Genomic DNA, 16,257 nt, shown 5'->3' with positions numbered 1-16,257 from the left:
ATGATACATGCTACTCTGTGCTTGTTAACCAAGACAATGCTCGTTTTCCTAGTCAAAATGTATTAAATATCTTTGCTCGTCTTGGGGAACACTAGTAAACCAAGTTACTCGTAATCAGAGGTTTCATTGTACATCATATTTATCAAAAACACCAGACATGATGCAATATACAACATACAGCTGATGTCTTGTTCAGGGATCCAGTTTGTGCTTCTTACTGTACTTTGTCCCACATGTTCTCCTTGTTTCCTCTCTGTTAGAGAGTGCAGTTACGTTGCCAGTTTCACTAAACCTGCCTCGGGTAATCGTGGACGGTTCAGCCACTGCTTCCTTCTCTGTACTGGGTAAGTCGAGGCTTTGTTCCTAGTTTATAAGTTGTTTTAGGTTCAGTAAAAAAAAATTTTTAAAACAAGTGTATAACTAAGGCAAGTACTGTGTTACGTTGATATTCTGATAGAAGTTAAAAAACACCTGTAAACATCAAAAATAAGAGGGACGTTCAAGTCAAACTGGGACTTGTGATGAAATTTCAGGTGAATGAAATCGTAAACACGACTTACATGTACAGTACAGAAGGCTTCAAGCACAGTGTTATGATGAGACATGAGCTGCAGTAAAACATGTGGACTTTGTGTAAACGTTTTTAAAGAAAAGAACTTGTAGCCAACCTGTGGAAGAGACTCATCTGTCTGTGTGACTGTACACACAATTGATCACCAACAACACTTGCACATTACAGGAACTCTGTTTTTCGTTATGCTCATCTATAAGAAAGAAGGTTAAGAAATCGTAGCTCCGGAATCTCCAACTCCACTCTATTGCGTCAATAATCGGCTTAGCACTTTATATCTGCTCGCTTGCTTGGAGTGCCACATTCTGGAAGTCTCCATGTTTAAATGTTGAAAATCAAAATTTCCTTACCCCATTTTCAATTCCCCTTGTCCAAACACAATTCCCATATTTTCGCATAGGCTTACGGACAAAATATCCAGCTGATTGGCGTCGATTGTTTTGGACTCACCGCGGACAGTCTCCCAACAGTTTGTTTGTCTAAGGATGATACATTGAAACATGTGTGGCAACGTCGTCTCATATTGTTGATGTTACTTATGGCTGGAAACGTTCAATCAAACCCAGGTCCTGTACCTGAATGCCTGTATGTTCCTTCGGAGTTTTCAATCCGACCTGGTTTGAAAGTTGTTCAGTTGAATGTCCGCAGTTTGATGCATAAAATTGATTTTGTTAGAATATGGGCGGTGTCTACGAAGGCAGATATTATTGCCATATCAGAAACGTGGTTGAAGAAAACTCTCGCAGATGATAATATCGCCATTGATGGTTATAATATATTTCGTGTAGATAGGAAGAGTAAAGGGGGGGGGGGGGTTGTTATATATGTAAATTGTAGATTTAATGCTATTTTGATAAAGTCCATGACTGTCCCTTAGTGTTTTGAACTGTTGGCTATTGATTTAAAAATTACAAAATACTAGTCTAACTGTTGCCTGCTGTTATAGACCTCCTTCAGCTATCAAAGAAGCCTTATCCATACTTTCAACTGAAATTGCAGATATTATGAATCGGAAAGAAATTATTATCCTTGGCGATTTGAACTGGAATTGGTTGACAGATGTGTCAAAGGATTTTAAAGATTATTGTAATTCTGTTAATTTAACTCAAGTAATAAATGCTCCCACTCGTCCTAACATTAATGATTTAAGAAAATCCACATTAATTGATTTGATTTTAACTAATAATCCAGATAAATGTACACAAATAGGTATTTTTTCAAATGATATAAGTGACCACTGTGCTATTGGGATGATTAGAAATTGTAAACTTAAAAAGACAGTGCCACGAATTGTGGCTTTTGTTCATGATATTTTTCATTTTGATTGGAAAAGGGTCTGTTTAATTCCTGATGTTGAACTGGCATGGTCATATTTTAAGGATTCATTCATGGGTATTTTAAATAAACATGCACCCCTGAGAAAGTTCAAAGTGAAGGGGAGGAATAATCCCTGGTTTTCTGACGTATTATCCACTCTCTTGCATGAACGGGATTTGGCCTGGGCAAAGGCAAGGAAATCAAAGCAAAACAATGATTGGTTTAATTTTAGACAATTAAGAAATAAATGCACTACACAAATACGTAAAGCTAAGTCACAGTTCTATCTTGATGAGACAACGAGAAATTTAAAAAACCCAGCTAAATTTTGGAAAATTATAAATTCTATGAAAACATTACAAAATTCTTCATTTTCAACTTTTCCTAAATTTGTAAATGTTAATAATGAGCAAATTACTAATAGAAAAGATATTGTTGATGTTTTTAATAACCATTTTGCCTCTGCCGGATTTCTTTTTAAGTCGGAAGTAGACCATCTTTCATCTCCAGGGTTATTTCACCCCAGTACTTGCACGGACCTTTTCACTTTTGAGCCAATTTCACGGGAAAAGGTTTTATTTGGATTGCGAAATATACATTGTAAAAAAGCTGCTGGACCTGATGGGCTGGACCCTTCTCTTCTGAAACTTGTAGCTAACATTATTGTTGATCCAATAACTTATATTTTTAATCTATCTCTGAAACAAAATATTATACCCCAATCTTGGAAGATAGCGCATGTAACACCACTTTTTAAAAATGGGGATCCATCTATTATGGACAATTATCGTCCTATCTCAAAACTCTCAGTACTAGCCAAAATTTTTGAGTCATTGGTTAGTGATCAGCTAAAGGAATTTTTAACAGTACATAATATCCTCACTCCTTTTCAATCTGGTTTCAGGAAAGGGTACAGCACCACCTTGGCAGCCATTAAGGTAGTTGATGATATTGTCAGTGCTATTGACTGTAAACATTCATGTGCAGCATTATTTGTTGATCTTTCGAAAGCTTTTGATACAGTTGATCATACTATTTTGCTACAATGTCTGTCTAAAATTGGGATATCTGCTAATGCTATCAAGTGGTTTAAAAATTATTTATCTAGCAGATATCAGTGTGTCACATGTGAAGGCATTATGTCAAGGGAGGCAGAATTAATAGTTGGAGTCCCCCAAGGTTCCATATTAGGGCCTCTATTATTTACAATCTACATAAATGATATTTGTACTCATGTAGATGCAGCTGTACACCTTTATGCTGATGACACTATCATATACAGTACGGCTAGATCTCCTTATGAGGCATAAACAAAATTACAGGATGCTTTTACAGTTTTACAAAAAAATCTACTTAAGTTAAAATTGGTATTAAATTCTAAAAAAACTAAATTTATGTTATTTTCTCATTTTTTCAATGCCCAGGATTTGCCTCAAATTGTCACTATATATAATCAGGAAATTGAAAAAGTGCCGTATTATAATTATTTGGGTTTTTTATTAGACGAAAAGCTCTCTTTTAAACCCCATGTAGATAACTTGGTGAAAAAGTTGAGAGTTAAGTTACATTTTTATTATAGAAATAAGGCTTGTTTTAATTTAAAAATAAGAAAGGAACTTGTGGCTGCTACCTTTTTGTCTGTTTTAGACTATGGAGATATTCTTTATATGCATGCATCAAAGTCTGTTTTACGTTCACTGGATTCTGTTTACCATTCTGCCCTTCGTTTTGTCACAAAGGCTGAGTTTTCCACACATCATTGTAATTTATACAGTCTATCAGGTTGGCCGCCTCTTTCAGTTCGTAGACAGCATCACTGGCTTATCTTTGTTTATAAAGCTGTGATGGGATTGTTGCCTTTTTATTTATCAATATTCTCTTTTATAGAAAACAAGTACAATCTCAGGTCAAAAAATAGTATTCTTTTTACTATGCCTGCTGTAAAATCTGAATTTGGTAAAATTGCCTTCTGTTACAATGCCCCTTCAACCTGGAATGCTTTGCAGAAACAGTTGAAACTAAGCTCTTTTATTACACTTAATGATTTTAAATCATATCTCACAGAGACTTTCAGCTATGAATGTGACTGTATATAGTCTGTTCCGTGCTTGTGGTTGCTTATACTACTTGTCGTGTGATGTCTTGGTTGTCACATTATTATTTTGTTTTATATTTTGTTTGATGTTGCATTTAATTTTTATTGTTGTCTGGTTGTGTGATTATGATCTGTATTATGTGATGTTGTATGATATGTTTTGTGTATTGTAGATGAGGTTTCTCTATTTTTAGTATTTTTACTTAAATTTTAAAGTGTTGCCTTTCTTGGCCAGGGACCATTTGAAAAAGAGACTATAGTCTCAATATGATTTCCCCTGGTTAAATAAAGGAAAAATAAAAACTCGGCTGGGAGTTCTCGCCACATACCCTGTACAGTCCTGACCTCACTCCAAGCCATTTCCACCTGTTTGGGGCATTAAAGGAGTTCCTGGGAGGCCAGTGTTTCAGATGTTATGTGGGCAGTTCGATTATGGCTCCAGTGTCTTGAGAAAACTACCAAACACTAGTGAAACACTGGAATTAGCGAAGCAGTGGATTATATAGGAAAATAACGGGAGTTTTTACTCTCAGAACTTTGTTCTGTTATTCTGCACAATCAAAAGTCCTGCTTTGACTTGAACAAAAGAACAAATTAGTTTTTACTTTAATTATGCATTTGATTGGGCTGTACACAATACAGTATGTTATCATCAATTACACAGTTTTCACTCCAAACGCAAGACGGAACTTTTATTAAAGAATCTAATTAGAGACAAACCAAAAAAAAAACCCTGACCTTTTTGTTCCCCCACAAAGTGCAGGACAGAGATAGTCTGTGCTCTTTTGTGAGTAAAATCGTCAGCGTTTCGTTGCAGGAGATCTGATGGGCCGCGCCCTACAGAACCTCGCGAGTCTCCTGGCCATGCCGTACGGCTGTGGGGAGCAGAACATGATGCTCTTCGCCCCTAACATCTTCATCCTGGAGTACCTGGAGAGCACCAACCAGCTCACACCGGCCATCAGGAGCACGGCCGAGAACTACCTTGTGAACGGTGAGATTTTATCAGCGTATTTGTTCAGTTTATTTAACTGATTTAGTAAGTGGCATATTGCAAGCACAAGTCAATGTTCATCTATGAAGCTTTAAGTCTCAATTAGAGAAGATTTAGTAGAATTTGCAATAATTAATTTGGGTTACAATTCTCTCTCTCTCTGTGTGTGTGTATGTGTGTGTGTGTGTGTGTGTGTGTGTGTGTGTGTTTCTTTTCCTGCTCAGGGTATCAGAGAGAGCTGACCTACAAACACTTAGATGGATCTTACAGCGCCTTTGGGATGAGCGATGCTTCAGGAAACACATGGTGAGCTGGATAGAAAAAAATACGTAAACAATAACACCATAAACACTGAAATATAGGTTTTGTTTTAATTTAAACACATTCTATTTTCATATAAATCAAAACCAAACAGGCACGGTGCAGGCCCAGTGGAAATCTGGAGTCTAAAATTGTTGTAGTAAAATAATCTGTTACTGTTTCCAGTTTGAAGTTGATTATTTTTCCACGTCAGCACCACCCGGGTTGTTTAATTCCACTTACAGGAGAACATTAGCCCTATGATTAACAATTTCTTCGCTTACAGAAAGAAATCACCCTATTTAACATTACCATCCACCATCTAAGTGCATATGAATGAGCTGTTGCTATAGAAACCATAACATATTTAAATGAGCAGCTCAATAGTAACCTGTGATTGGTGACTGCACTACCACCGTCAGTCCTGCTGTTATAGGAAATTAATCACAGCATTCTGACATATCATTAACCAAAGAACTTCAGTTCTGTGTTATGTGAATTATAAGTATATAATAATAATAATAATAATAATAATAATGTTGGTGGTGCTATTCTTTCAGTTAACCATTTACCGGATGGATGCCAATAATACTTTGTTTACTTTGAAAGCTACAGCAGTTTGGTCCAATTTGTTCGCATTATTTTGGGGAATGTTTGTTATGGCTTTATTTTTTGTTTGTTAGACCCATTTAATACTACTGAAATGTTCCGTGTGTGTGTGTGTGTGTGTGTGTGTGTGTGTGTGTTGGTTCTCAGGCTGACGGCATTCGTGATGAAGTCTTTCGGAAAAGCACAGAAATACATCTTTGTAGATGAAATGGTTGTGGATCAGGCGAAGGCTTGGCTCGGTTGGGTGCAGCAGGATGATGGACGCTTTGTCTCAGTGGGACAACTTATCCACACCAACATGGAGGTCAGAGAGCAGTCCGAGTCCAATAGCATGTGCTGTTAGAGAGGAATAATTAAAAATAGAATGTTGTGATTAAATAGAGTTAATGGTACAATCCAAAGGAATAAGTGTCAAACCAGGAATAAGTGTTTCTTTTCTAATTGGACGGTTTATTTTGTAACTCATCTTTCTCTCTCTCTCTCGCTCTCTCTCTCAGGGAGGAGTGAATGATGAGGTGACCCTAACTGCGTACATCGCTTCTGCAATGCTGGAACTCAATTTCACACTTACAGTGAGTTAACTCAAGACAAATCTCTTCATGCACTTAAAGCCATTGACCTTTGGATAATTGAAGGTACGATCATAAGCACTACATTAGGGTTGGGATGAGCAGTAATTTCTCTAGCAATAAATAAATATTTTAATATAAATATAAATAAATTTTTCACAATTATTTTTACAATTATACATACAGTATTTTCTTAATATTTCTTAATGCAATAAGTGTTAAAATGACCTTGGTGTAGAACACTTATAAAGAAGCTGGCAAGATGGATTTTTTTTTAATGTAAATTATGACATTTTATACTGATTTGAATAGTTTTAATTGATTTACATTTAGGCATTTGGCAGACGCCCTTATCCAGAACGACTTCCATTTTTATTTCACTACACATCTGAACAGTTGAGGGTTAAGGGCCGCGCTCAAGGGCCCAACAGTGGCAACTTGGTGGTTGTGGGGTTTGAACCTGGGATCTTCCGAACCGAAGTCCAATGCCTTAACCACTGAGCTACCTGGCCCACGCAATTGATGAAACATAAAAGTGTTGGATGCGATAATTCTGACAGATCAAATTCATTAGAGATGTTTCATCTGGCATCACATTCACCTGGTCCTGTTGTGTTCTAGAAAAAGATATAAATTAATTAAATTACCCAGTAATTTATTTAGCAGACCCGTTGGATCTCCATAGACGTTGTCTTCTCCGAGTGGAAACACCATTCTCCGTTCAACATCGTTTCATGGTTTTTCAGTGGAACTCCATCATTATTTGGCTCCATAATCTGACTGGTCTACTCCTAACCCTTTAGAGCACAATAACCCCTTCCTCTTTAGTACAAATGCTGCCATAAGATTCTGAAAAATGTAAAAATGAAGGAAGAATTGGTTGAAGTGTCAGCCGCTCCTTGATAGACTTACTGTACCAGTACGGTTCTTTCAGTCTTGTCATGTGACCCGCCTGCTCCTGATCCTTTCGATAAATAATTTATGCATTGTGTATTTTTTTAAAGATAGGGATAAATGCAAACAGATTACATGATATAGCTCTTGTCTTTTGTCTCGACCCTGATGGTTACACATCACTTAGTCCATCCATCTAGGAACCTCTGTAGTCCAGCTCGGGACTGTGGAGGCTGTTGTATTTATTCCCATTGGTACAACCATGGTAGGACCAAACATTTACAAACAATGGGCAATTTGGAAACACTGATTAGCCTAATCTGAGGGATTTTGGACGAAACTAAAGAAATCCCACCAATCACAGGTAGAACATGCAAACAGACCCGACATGGGAATCAAACCCGACACCTGCAGGTGCAAGGCGACAGTGCTAACCACTACGCTATCGTGCTGCCACATCCGTAACGACCTTCCGTATAAATATCTTATTTTATTTAAAGTCATTCCTACAATTGCAATTTTACACTACCATCAGTCAGATTCTGTTCCATGCCCTCAGCTAGACTGAGTTCCTAAATCCCTGGCTTTAGTCCATGGGCTTTGCACACACTTCTTTACAAACGCTTGATGCTTTGTGATATTTTACAGCGACATTTTTGTGCTCTTTGTCAGTTCAGCTGTTCATAGTTTCATTCTAATCATAGTCATCATTCGTTCTTTGTCCTGCATCTGTTTACATCATTCTCTTATATGCATGGATTTGCCTAACCTCTGAGTGTACACCCTTTGACATAGTTATCTTTTTTTTTTCTACCTTCGCTTTGTTTGAGGCATTGTTCAGTAAAGATACAAGTCTGTGTTTATGTCCTTCCTCGACCTGGTTACATGATAAGTAATAAATGTGCAGTGTTTGTTTTTCTTTTTTTGTAATAAAACAAACCAGACTTGGGTACAACAGGAATAGATTAGGATGTGGGACAGGGGTGATCATACTTTATATCGACATGTTGACACGACAATAGATTTCTGCACTGGGGAAAACGGTCCAGTTGCGTTTTGATTACGTATTCCTAATCCTTGATTCATGTTATTACCGCTTTTCCTATAATTATGCATTATGTTTTATTGAAGTCTCCTTGACCATATAAAACCCAATCGAACCCTCGACCCTGGAGGTGCAAGGTAACAGTGCTAACCACTACACCACCATGCCATCAATACAAGACAATGTTGGATTATAATGAGGAGTTACGACTTGATGACTATTAGTGAAAAACAATGATAGAAAGTCTGGCAGCATGTTAACTTGATGCCACCAAATAAGGTGGGGAACCTTGCTGCTCTGCTCAGTCATGCCGCCAATATACTTATAACTTATCATTACATATGTATATACAGTACAGTACATGTGTGTGTGTTAGTATGTGAACCTTTTGGAATTTCATGGTTTTATGCATGGATTTCTTATAAAATGTGATCTGATCTTCATCTAGTCAAAGGTATTGACAAATATAATGTGCCTAAAATAATAACACAAAATCATCAAACCCTGTTTGTACGACAGGATCCCGTGGTGAACAAGAGTCTTGCGTACTTGACGGAGGCGTACCCTCAGGTGAACTCCACCTACACCAAGGCTCTCCTGTTCTACACCTTCACCCTCGCTGGAGATGAGGAGATGAGGACCACTCTCGTTAAAGATCTGAATGCAAATGCCATAGTCTCAGGTTTGTTAAAAAAAAACTCTAAAAAATCTGTCCATTTGGTCCGAACTTTCTGTTTGTTGAGATGCAACAGTGATGCTGTTTAGGGTGATGTTCATATTTGAGAGCTTGAGTATTTCTGTAATATCTCCCTCAGGCGGTGGGAGGCACTGGAGCAGAGTAAATGATGGATCAGTGATGGACTCTCTGGAGGTGGAGATGACCGCATATGTTCTTCTGTCTCTGATGTCTGGACCTCTTCTGCCTGGGTTTGATCTGGGTTACAGCTCCAGCATTGTCCACTGGCTGTCTCAGCAGCAGAACGCCTTCGGGGGCTTTGAATCCACACAGGTACAAACAACAGACTAAAACAGGTTGAGCTGCTCAGTTATAAGGATGTTGCCATGGAAACACTTTACTCTGTTTTAAAATCTTTTAATTATTTCCATTGTGATCTTAATAATTATCTTCTGTAGATATGTAGAACCATGGAAACAAAGTGTAAAATTCTGTCAAAGCCCAATTTATTTGTGCCCTTTGCCTTGGTTACATGTGGACTTTGATTATACAGCATATATAACTGGACATGTTAGCATCTCAAGATAAGAAAACAATGGTAAAAACATTATTGTTTGTAACTTAGTCTTATATTACACATCTGGAGATATTGGATTGAGAGGAGCAACAATGGAGAGAATTCAAATTTATTCAGAATTATAATGCATGTAACATTTCTACTATTTTTGTTTTAAATCATAGAGTGATAAGTCTGCACATTAAAGGGTTAAATGTCTTCTCTTTCTCCTCTCGTCCATCCTCTAGGACACCGTGGTGGCTCTCCAGGCTCTGGCGAAATACAGTCTGGCCACCTACAGTCCACAAGGAGCCGTAACTGTCACTGTAACGTCACCATCAGGGCTGAAGAACACGTTTAACGTCACTCAGAGTAACAGGCTGCTGTATCAGGAGTCTCAGCTGCAGGAGGTTCCTGGAAATTACAGCGTCAGTGCAGAAGGGCAAGGCTGTGTGTACGTGCAGGTCAGTGTATCACCGCTTCACACCTTAATTACTCACTCCAGTTCTTCAGCATTACATATGATTGGAAGGAGAATGAGCTGTGCTAATGTTGTGTTTTTTTTCCTTTTAGTTTACTTTGCAGTACAACATCCCTCCTCCTCCTGACCAGTCTTCATTCAGCATCTCGGCCTCGGTGTCTGGAAACTGCCTCGTCCCGATTCCCTCTCTGGAAGTGACCATTAATGTCATGTGAGTTCTACTGCAACACCACTATCAACAAAGTAACAGAAATCACAAATCATTATCAGTGTTGGGGGACGTTACTGTTTAAAGTAACTAATTACATTAACATTAACATAACGTCACAAATTTACTGTCATTAAAAATAATCAGTTCCATTACAGCGTTACTTTCTGATAAAAGTAACTAGTTCGAGTACTTTTCCACTGCAGAAAATGAAAACTCCTTTGTGATTCCTCATGCATGTTGTTTTAGTCAGGACCTTTATAACTATTCTACCATCATCACTCAGTGAAGTTTGGCCCATAATCTGTTAACTACTAATACCCCTATCTCACCTACTAATACCCCTATCTCATTTACTAATACCCCTATCTCACCTACTAATACCCCTATCTCACCTACTAATACCCCTATCTCACCTACTAATACCCCCATCTCACCTACGGTGGCCGTAAGCATGGTTCATCATGATTCCCCGCGGGTTTTGGCGCTGTGATTAGGTTTCCATCTTTCTGCGCGTCGTCCTCGCATAGTCAAACTATCTCATAGGTGAGATAGGGGTATAACAGCAGGAATAACAGAGGGGGCGGATTATCGGGGGTGGGGCTTGTAGAACCACTTTCAAACACACACACACACACAACAAATGGATTGAGAATGACTGCTGTCTGGCTCACGGATTACATAAATTGTCTGAATAATGGATTACATTTTTGAAATAATGGCGACCTAATGCGTTAGATTACTCATTACATCAAAATTGTAATGCGTTACACCCGACACTGATCATTATACAGGAGAAGTTAGTAGTGTTCATTTTTTAAAGAAAAAAAAAACTAAAATGAACAAAAACAAACACACAAAAACATGCTGATACATAATGTAAGAACTTTCTAATTGGTAAAGTATACTGTAATTGGTTTGCACACTTGCTATAGCTTGTCATGAGCTTGTCATCTCCATACTGTAGGTTGCTGCAGCCTTTTGGCTGTGTATAATTTTACTACAGTTTTTTATTTTATTTTTTTTTTATTACTACACTTTTTGCTTTAATTGTGCAGTTGATTGTCTCGTAATTAAATTGTCTCGGAATGGAAATGACTCCACTGACGAGAGCAATGTGCACAGGTGGATGAAGAAGTTTAAAGACAGGGAAACCAGCGTGGAAAACTAACTGCAGTGGGAGAGTTGGCTTTAATGCATGGCTCGTGATGGAAGCTATGTTGATTAGTAATGTTGTATACAGGAAGAGTTACTCGACCAACATGTCTACCAAAGTTACACCCACAAAGTTTGGACACAATTTTTAATTTCATTTTCGTTGTTTAGTGATTTATTTTCTACATTCTACAGCCATACCGGAGACTTCAAAAGTATGTGTCTAACATGTGGCATTAAGTAATTAGGTAACAAAGTAACAAGAAGAAGAAGAACAGTCAGTTGTTATTTTAAAACATGAAGGTCAGATGTTCTGGGACGGTTCTTACAAGAACAGTATCGTGTCGGGTGCGTTTGTAAAACCCATCAAGCTCCATGATGATGAAACTGTCTCTCATGAAGACCTTCCCAGGAGAACAAGACCAACACTGAGCTCTGCTGCAGAGGAGAAGTTCATTTAGAGTCACCAGCCTCAGAAATCACCAATTAACAACCAGCACCTCAGATTAGAGCCGTTATGAAGCTTTACAGAGCAGAAGTAGCAGATAAACACTGGATCTGTCTTAATGTTTAATAATATATTCTTTCCTACTGAATGCACATATGCTGTACAGTTTAAAAAAAAATGTTCGAACATCTATTTAATATTAAATGAATTTGTATTTATTTGTAAAAATATAAAGAAGAAATCAAAGCGCATGTGTGTTAGACTCAGAATGTGAGTCATTTCTAATCTTTTCATTTCAGGTATAAAGGCCAAAGACCGCAGACCAACATGGTGGTTATGGAACTCAGGCCTCTTTCTGGCTTTGTTGCAGATGAGACGTCCGTGCAGCTCGCAAGCGACAACTCCAACGTAACGTCCAACTTTAACAAGGAGTGATAAACATGCTTACAGATCTAAAGGATTATAATGCACTTATTTAATATTAGATAAACTCTAAAAGTTGTTGGTGCTTGCGTTAATGTTGCATTTATACATCACAACTGCTGCTCATTGATCGCTCAACAGACTACTGAGTTTTTTTTATTCTTATGTTTGCTTTGTTTATCCAGTCGACTTATGGAACTGTGAAACGTGTGGATCAAACTGAAGGCAACGTCATCATCTATCTGGATGGAGTAAGAAAAACACACACACACACACACACACACACTGATTGACTACATGACTTTATACCTGAAAAACAGAACAGTGGGATTAATGAAGTTACGCATCTCTGTTTTAGCTGACGCGGGAACAGGAGAACGTTTACACCCTGAACATCGTGCAGCAGAATAAAGTGGAGAAGCTGAAACCAGCTGTTGTGAAAGTGTACGACTACTATGAGACCGGTACGCAGGGATTTCTTTCGCCATCTTATCTACATTTCGCTGTTTAAGGCAGAGCTCACACACGGCGCTCACACTGTACCTGAGCTCTGATTTGCTTTGTGTGTTTTCATTGATGCTTTCTTTCTCCTCCTGTAGGTGACGTGGCTGTAACTGAATACACCTCGCCGTGTCTAGTGTTTAGTGAGAGTTGATTCATGAGCCAAGACAAATCTGAGAGATTTATCCCCTTCAATATGACTGATTAATGACGACGCATGTGTTATTTTAAATCAACAAGGTTCTTGGTGGAAATTGAAATTCTTTACATTTTTACTACGATTCAGTGCCACATAAGTGGATTAATATAATTCTGATTTAATATTATCTATCTGAATTAGCTTTTAAGCTGTAATTCAATTTATTTTCAAGTTCACAATGAAACCTGGGTGTTTATCTTCTTAAGCTTTTCTGTACTTTCTTCTTTTCTCCACAGGATGGCAATGTTTGTAGAATTCAAAACTTAATCTTATTTTCTCTCTCTCTCTTTAAAACGGACCTCAGTCTGACAAACAAGTGAAATGAGACTGCATACAGAAGATATATCAATAAATTATTTAATGCATCCCATTGTCACCCTCGTTTTGTTGTCTCACTTTATTTATTCTAATGCACACAAGGCTAGACATCTTTGATGTTTCAGAGATCTGGAAGAACTTTGACAGAGAATATGGTTGTGTAACTGAAGCAATAACAAAAAAACAAAAAACAAACAAAAAACAACCAAGACAAACCACAAAAACCAAATATATTATAATAGAATAGAATAGAAGGTAATATATTTCAGAGCGGTGGTGTGATGGTTAGCACTGTCGCCTTGCACCTCTAGGGACTGGGTTCAATTCCCAGAGTTTTCATCTTCTCCCCGTGCTGGATGGGTTTCCTCTGGGTCCAGTTTCCTTCTACAGTCCAAAGACATGCAGGTTAGGCTAATTGATATTTACAAATATGTAAATCAGTGTATGTGTGTGTGCCCCACCTCATGCCCTAAGTCTCCTGGGATATGCTCCAGACCCCTATCCATATAAAGCAGTATGGATGATAAATGATATACAGTTATATAATAATATTAACATTTTTTATATTGTTCCTTATATATAGTATTCAATTACATTTTATTGTATTTATTATATCAGTATAATATGCAGTGAAATGCTTACACGACTGTTTCTGACCTGAAAAGGGAATAATTCTCTAGGTTTCCTGTAGGATTTTTTAAAATGCTAAATACTGAGAGGTTGGAACAGACGAGAGGGGAAATGAGGTTGCTGCTGAGATTGGTATACAGTATAAACAACCAGTTTGTAGATGAATATCTTCAGCCGCTTCACAGCCTGTTGCAGTAAAACATTTCTTCTTCTTCTTTTTCATTTTATTTTATACTACAGCATTTTATTTACCATGAAGAAATGAGGGCTGTCTCAAGAATAGATCGAATCCCAGCAGTCTAAGAGACCATTTTAAATTACAGCACGCCTCGTGTATAGCGCTGTTTTTATCCATCTTATTATAGCTTCAGAAATTATGCAACATAATTTAGAATAACACCAGATTGATCAGAGGATACCTGTCATCTTAAGTTTTAACACTTTTATACACACATTTTGCATGTCACTTAGAAAATGTCTATTTCTGCAGAAAAAATTACTTCGAAATCATAATAATAAGGCCTTTCAAAACCTTCAACTGTGCCAACAATTATCTATTATTTACTCCTGCCTGGTATGTTTTTGATGAATTTCAACTTGTTTCTATGAAGCTACTCAGTATAAGTGGTTGAATGCAGTAAACAAGTCAGCACCAGATATGAGGTTTGAGCAAAAACACACACAAAAAAACACTCTTTATCACATATTTTCTCACACTGGGATTTGCTTGTCTGCCTCGCTGTCTGAAATTCTTATCTGGGACCCAAGTGAACACGCTATTTAATTAAAATAAAAATGCATTTGCATGTTTAGTGTTGAATGTGTTAATGAGCTTGTGTGGAGTATACAAAAAGAGAAAATAATAACAATAATAGTAAAAATAATAATACAATTTAACAGCTATATAATAAAACAAAATGTAATTATTGGCTCTTAATCCTCTTTATATTATTTACAGTATTTCACAAGGTAGTCCACAATTATACAGTACAAACACAAACCCTGCAACAATGTGCTTTTCCTAAAAAAGTCTCAAACTGATGCAGTGAGGAGCATAACGAGAAGTCAGCTAATGACCTGAATGTACTGAATGATGGTATAGGCATATGACGACGGTGCCAGCATTCATCAGGCCTAAATAGTGAGTGAGGTTTTTAGGGAGCATGAGACTTCATTTTCATATATTGTGACATTGCATTAGCTTATTGTGCCATACAGTAAGCACGAGGCAAAATGTGGTCCAATATTAGAGTGTGTGATATTTCTATTTTCAGTGTACTTGAACAAGTAGATGACCAGGATGATTAAAAACAGAAAATAAAATAATGAATAAAACAGCGCCATTAATATCTGTACTTTAGAGATGTGTTTATGTTTATTCAGCAAGATGTTCTTGAAAAAAAATGCCATGTGTTATAAAGTCCTTGAAGTAGTTAAAATTCTTACAGTTATACCAGCTTCATAGCAGAACAAGTTACATAAGCAATTGCAAAAATATGAAGGATGCAAATATTAAAGTTTGTCATAAGTTCACCCATAAACAGATTTCCTGTCACAAAAGAAGACGTTCCTTCCAAAGGCAGGTAGAAACTCTGATCCAACAGGGGTTAATCGACTCAGATTCTTGCTGGGAACACATCAGAACAGAAAGACCAGATTAGGGTTAGGGTTAGGGTTAGATTAAAAACAATTTTTAGTTCTGATACCTTATTTTTTGGACAAATGAAACCAAGAATAACTTGTGATAACAATACCACAATTATGTGAGCAGAATCATATGAATTAGGAAACAAAGGGCTTATAATCAAAAGTGTACCACATCACCTGTTAAACACGCCAATGTTATGGCACAGATAGTGGAACGGTCTCACCGGTGATTAGTGATGATGATATAGCTGCTGATAGAAGAAGCAGGATGCATTCTAAAGAGTACAGAGCTCTACTTTCTACTTAGATTCACTTTAATGTTGTGAAACTAAATTCTGGTGAAGGTCTAATTTTTCCAAACAATATGTTGCAAAACACCTTTAATTACAGCTGAATTTCTACATTTCCTCATAATCACATCTTCACATCTGGACATTGAGTCATCCAAGTAGCTTCTGTAGGTTTCAGAGCGAATGTTTCTAGCAACAAGAAGAAAGACAAGTTGACATCCAGTAACATACTTAACATCCAGATAACCTCACCTGGATGACTGGGAATCTTCACAGACAAGTTCATTGCTTTATTTTAAAGTACTGTGCATGCATCTGGCAAAAAGGTGAT

General features: G+C 37.3%; 1 protein-coding gene across 1 annotated transcript in view; it reads left to right on the top strand.

Moving 5' to 3' along the window:
* The window catches only part of LOC128530752 (alpha-2-macroglobulin-like), a 29,042-nt gene extending 15,657 nt beyond the window's left edge, over positions 1-13,385 (top strand). The window contains exons 23-35 of the mRNA XM_053504846.1: positions 261-344; positions 4,801-4,977; positions 5,202-5,283; positions 6,034-6,190; positions 6,384-6,458; positions 8,914-9,076; positions 9,210-9,403; positions 9,875-10,090; positions 10,200-10,318; positions 12,218-12,326; positions 12,527-12,592; positions 12,700-12,805; positions 12,941-13,385. Of these exons, the coding sequence (XP_053360821.1) occupies positions 261-344; positions 4,801-4,977; positions 5,202-5,283; positions 6,034-6,190; positions 6,384-6,458; positions 8,914-9,076; positions 9,210-9,403; positions 9,875-10,090; positions 10,200-10,318; positions 12,218-12,326; positions 12,527-12,592; positions 12,700-12,805; positions 12,941-12,996 (1,604 nt within the window). The 3' untranslated portion in view covers positions 12,997-13,385. The remainder of the gene's footprint in view (positions 1-260; positions 345-4,800; positions 4,978-5,201; positions 5,284-6,033; positions 6,191-6,383; positions 6,459-8,913; positions 9,077-9,209; positions 9,404-9,874; positions 10,091-10,199; positions 10,319-12,217; positions 12,327-12,526; positions 12,593-12,699; positions 12,806-12,940) is intronic.
* The last annotated feature ends 2,872 nt before the right edge of the window (positions 13,386-16,257 follow it).

Source organism: Clarias gariepinus, chromosome 9, assembly GCF_024256425.1.
Source record: "Clarias gariepinus isolate MV-2021 ecotype Netherlands chromosome 9, CGAR_prim_01v2, whole genome shotgun sequence".
NCBI lineage: Eukaryota > Metazoa > Chordata > Actinopteri > Siluriformes > Clariidae > Clarias > Clarias gariepinus.
Note: the sequence above shows the minus strand (reverse complement) of the source record. Positions and strands in the feature narration are given on the sequence as shown.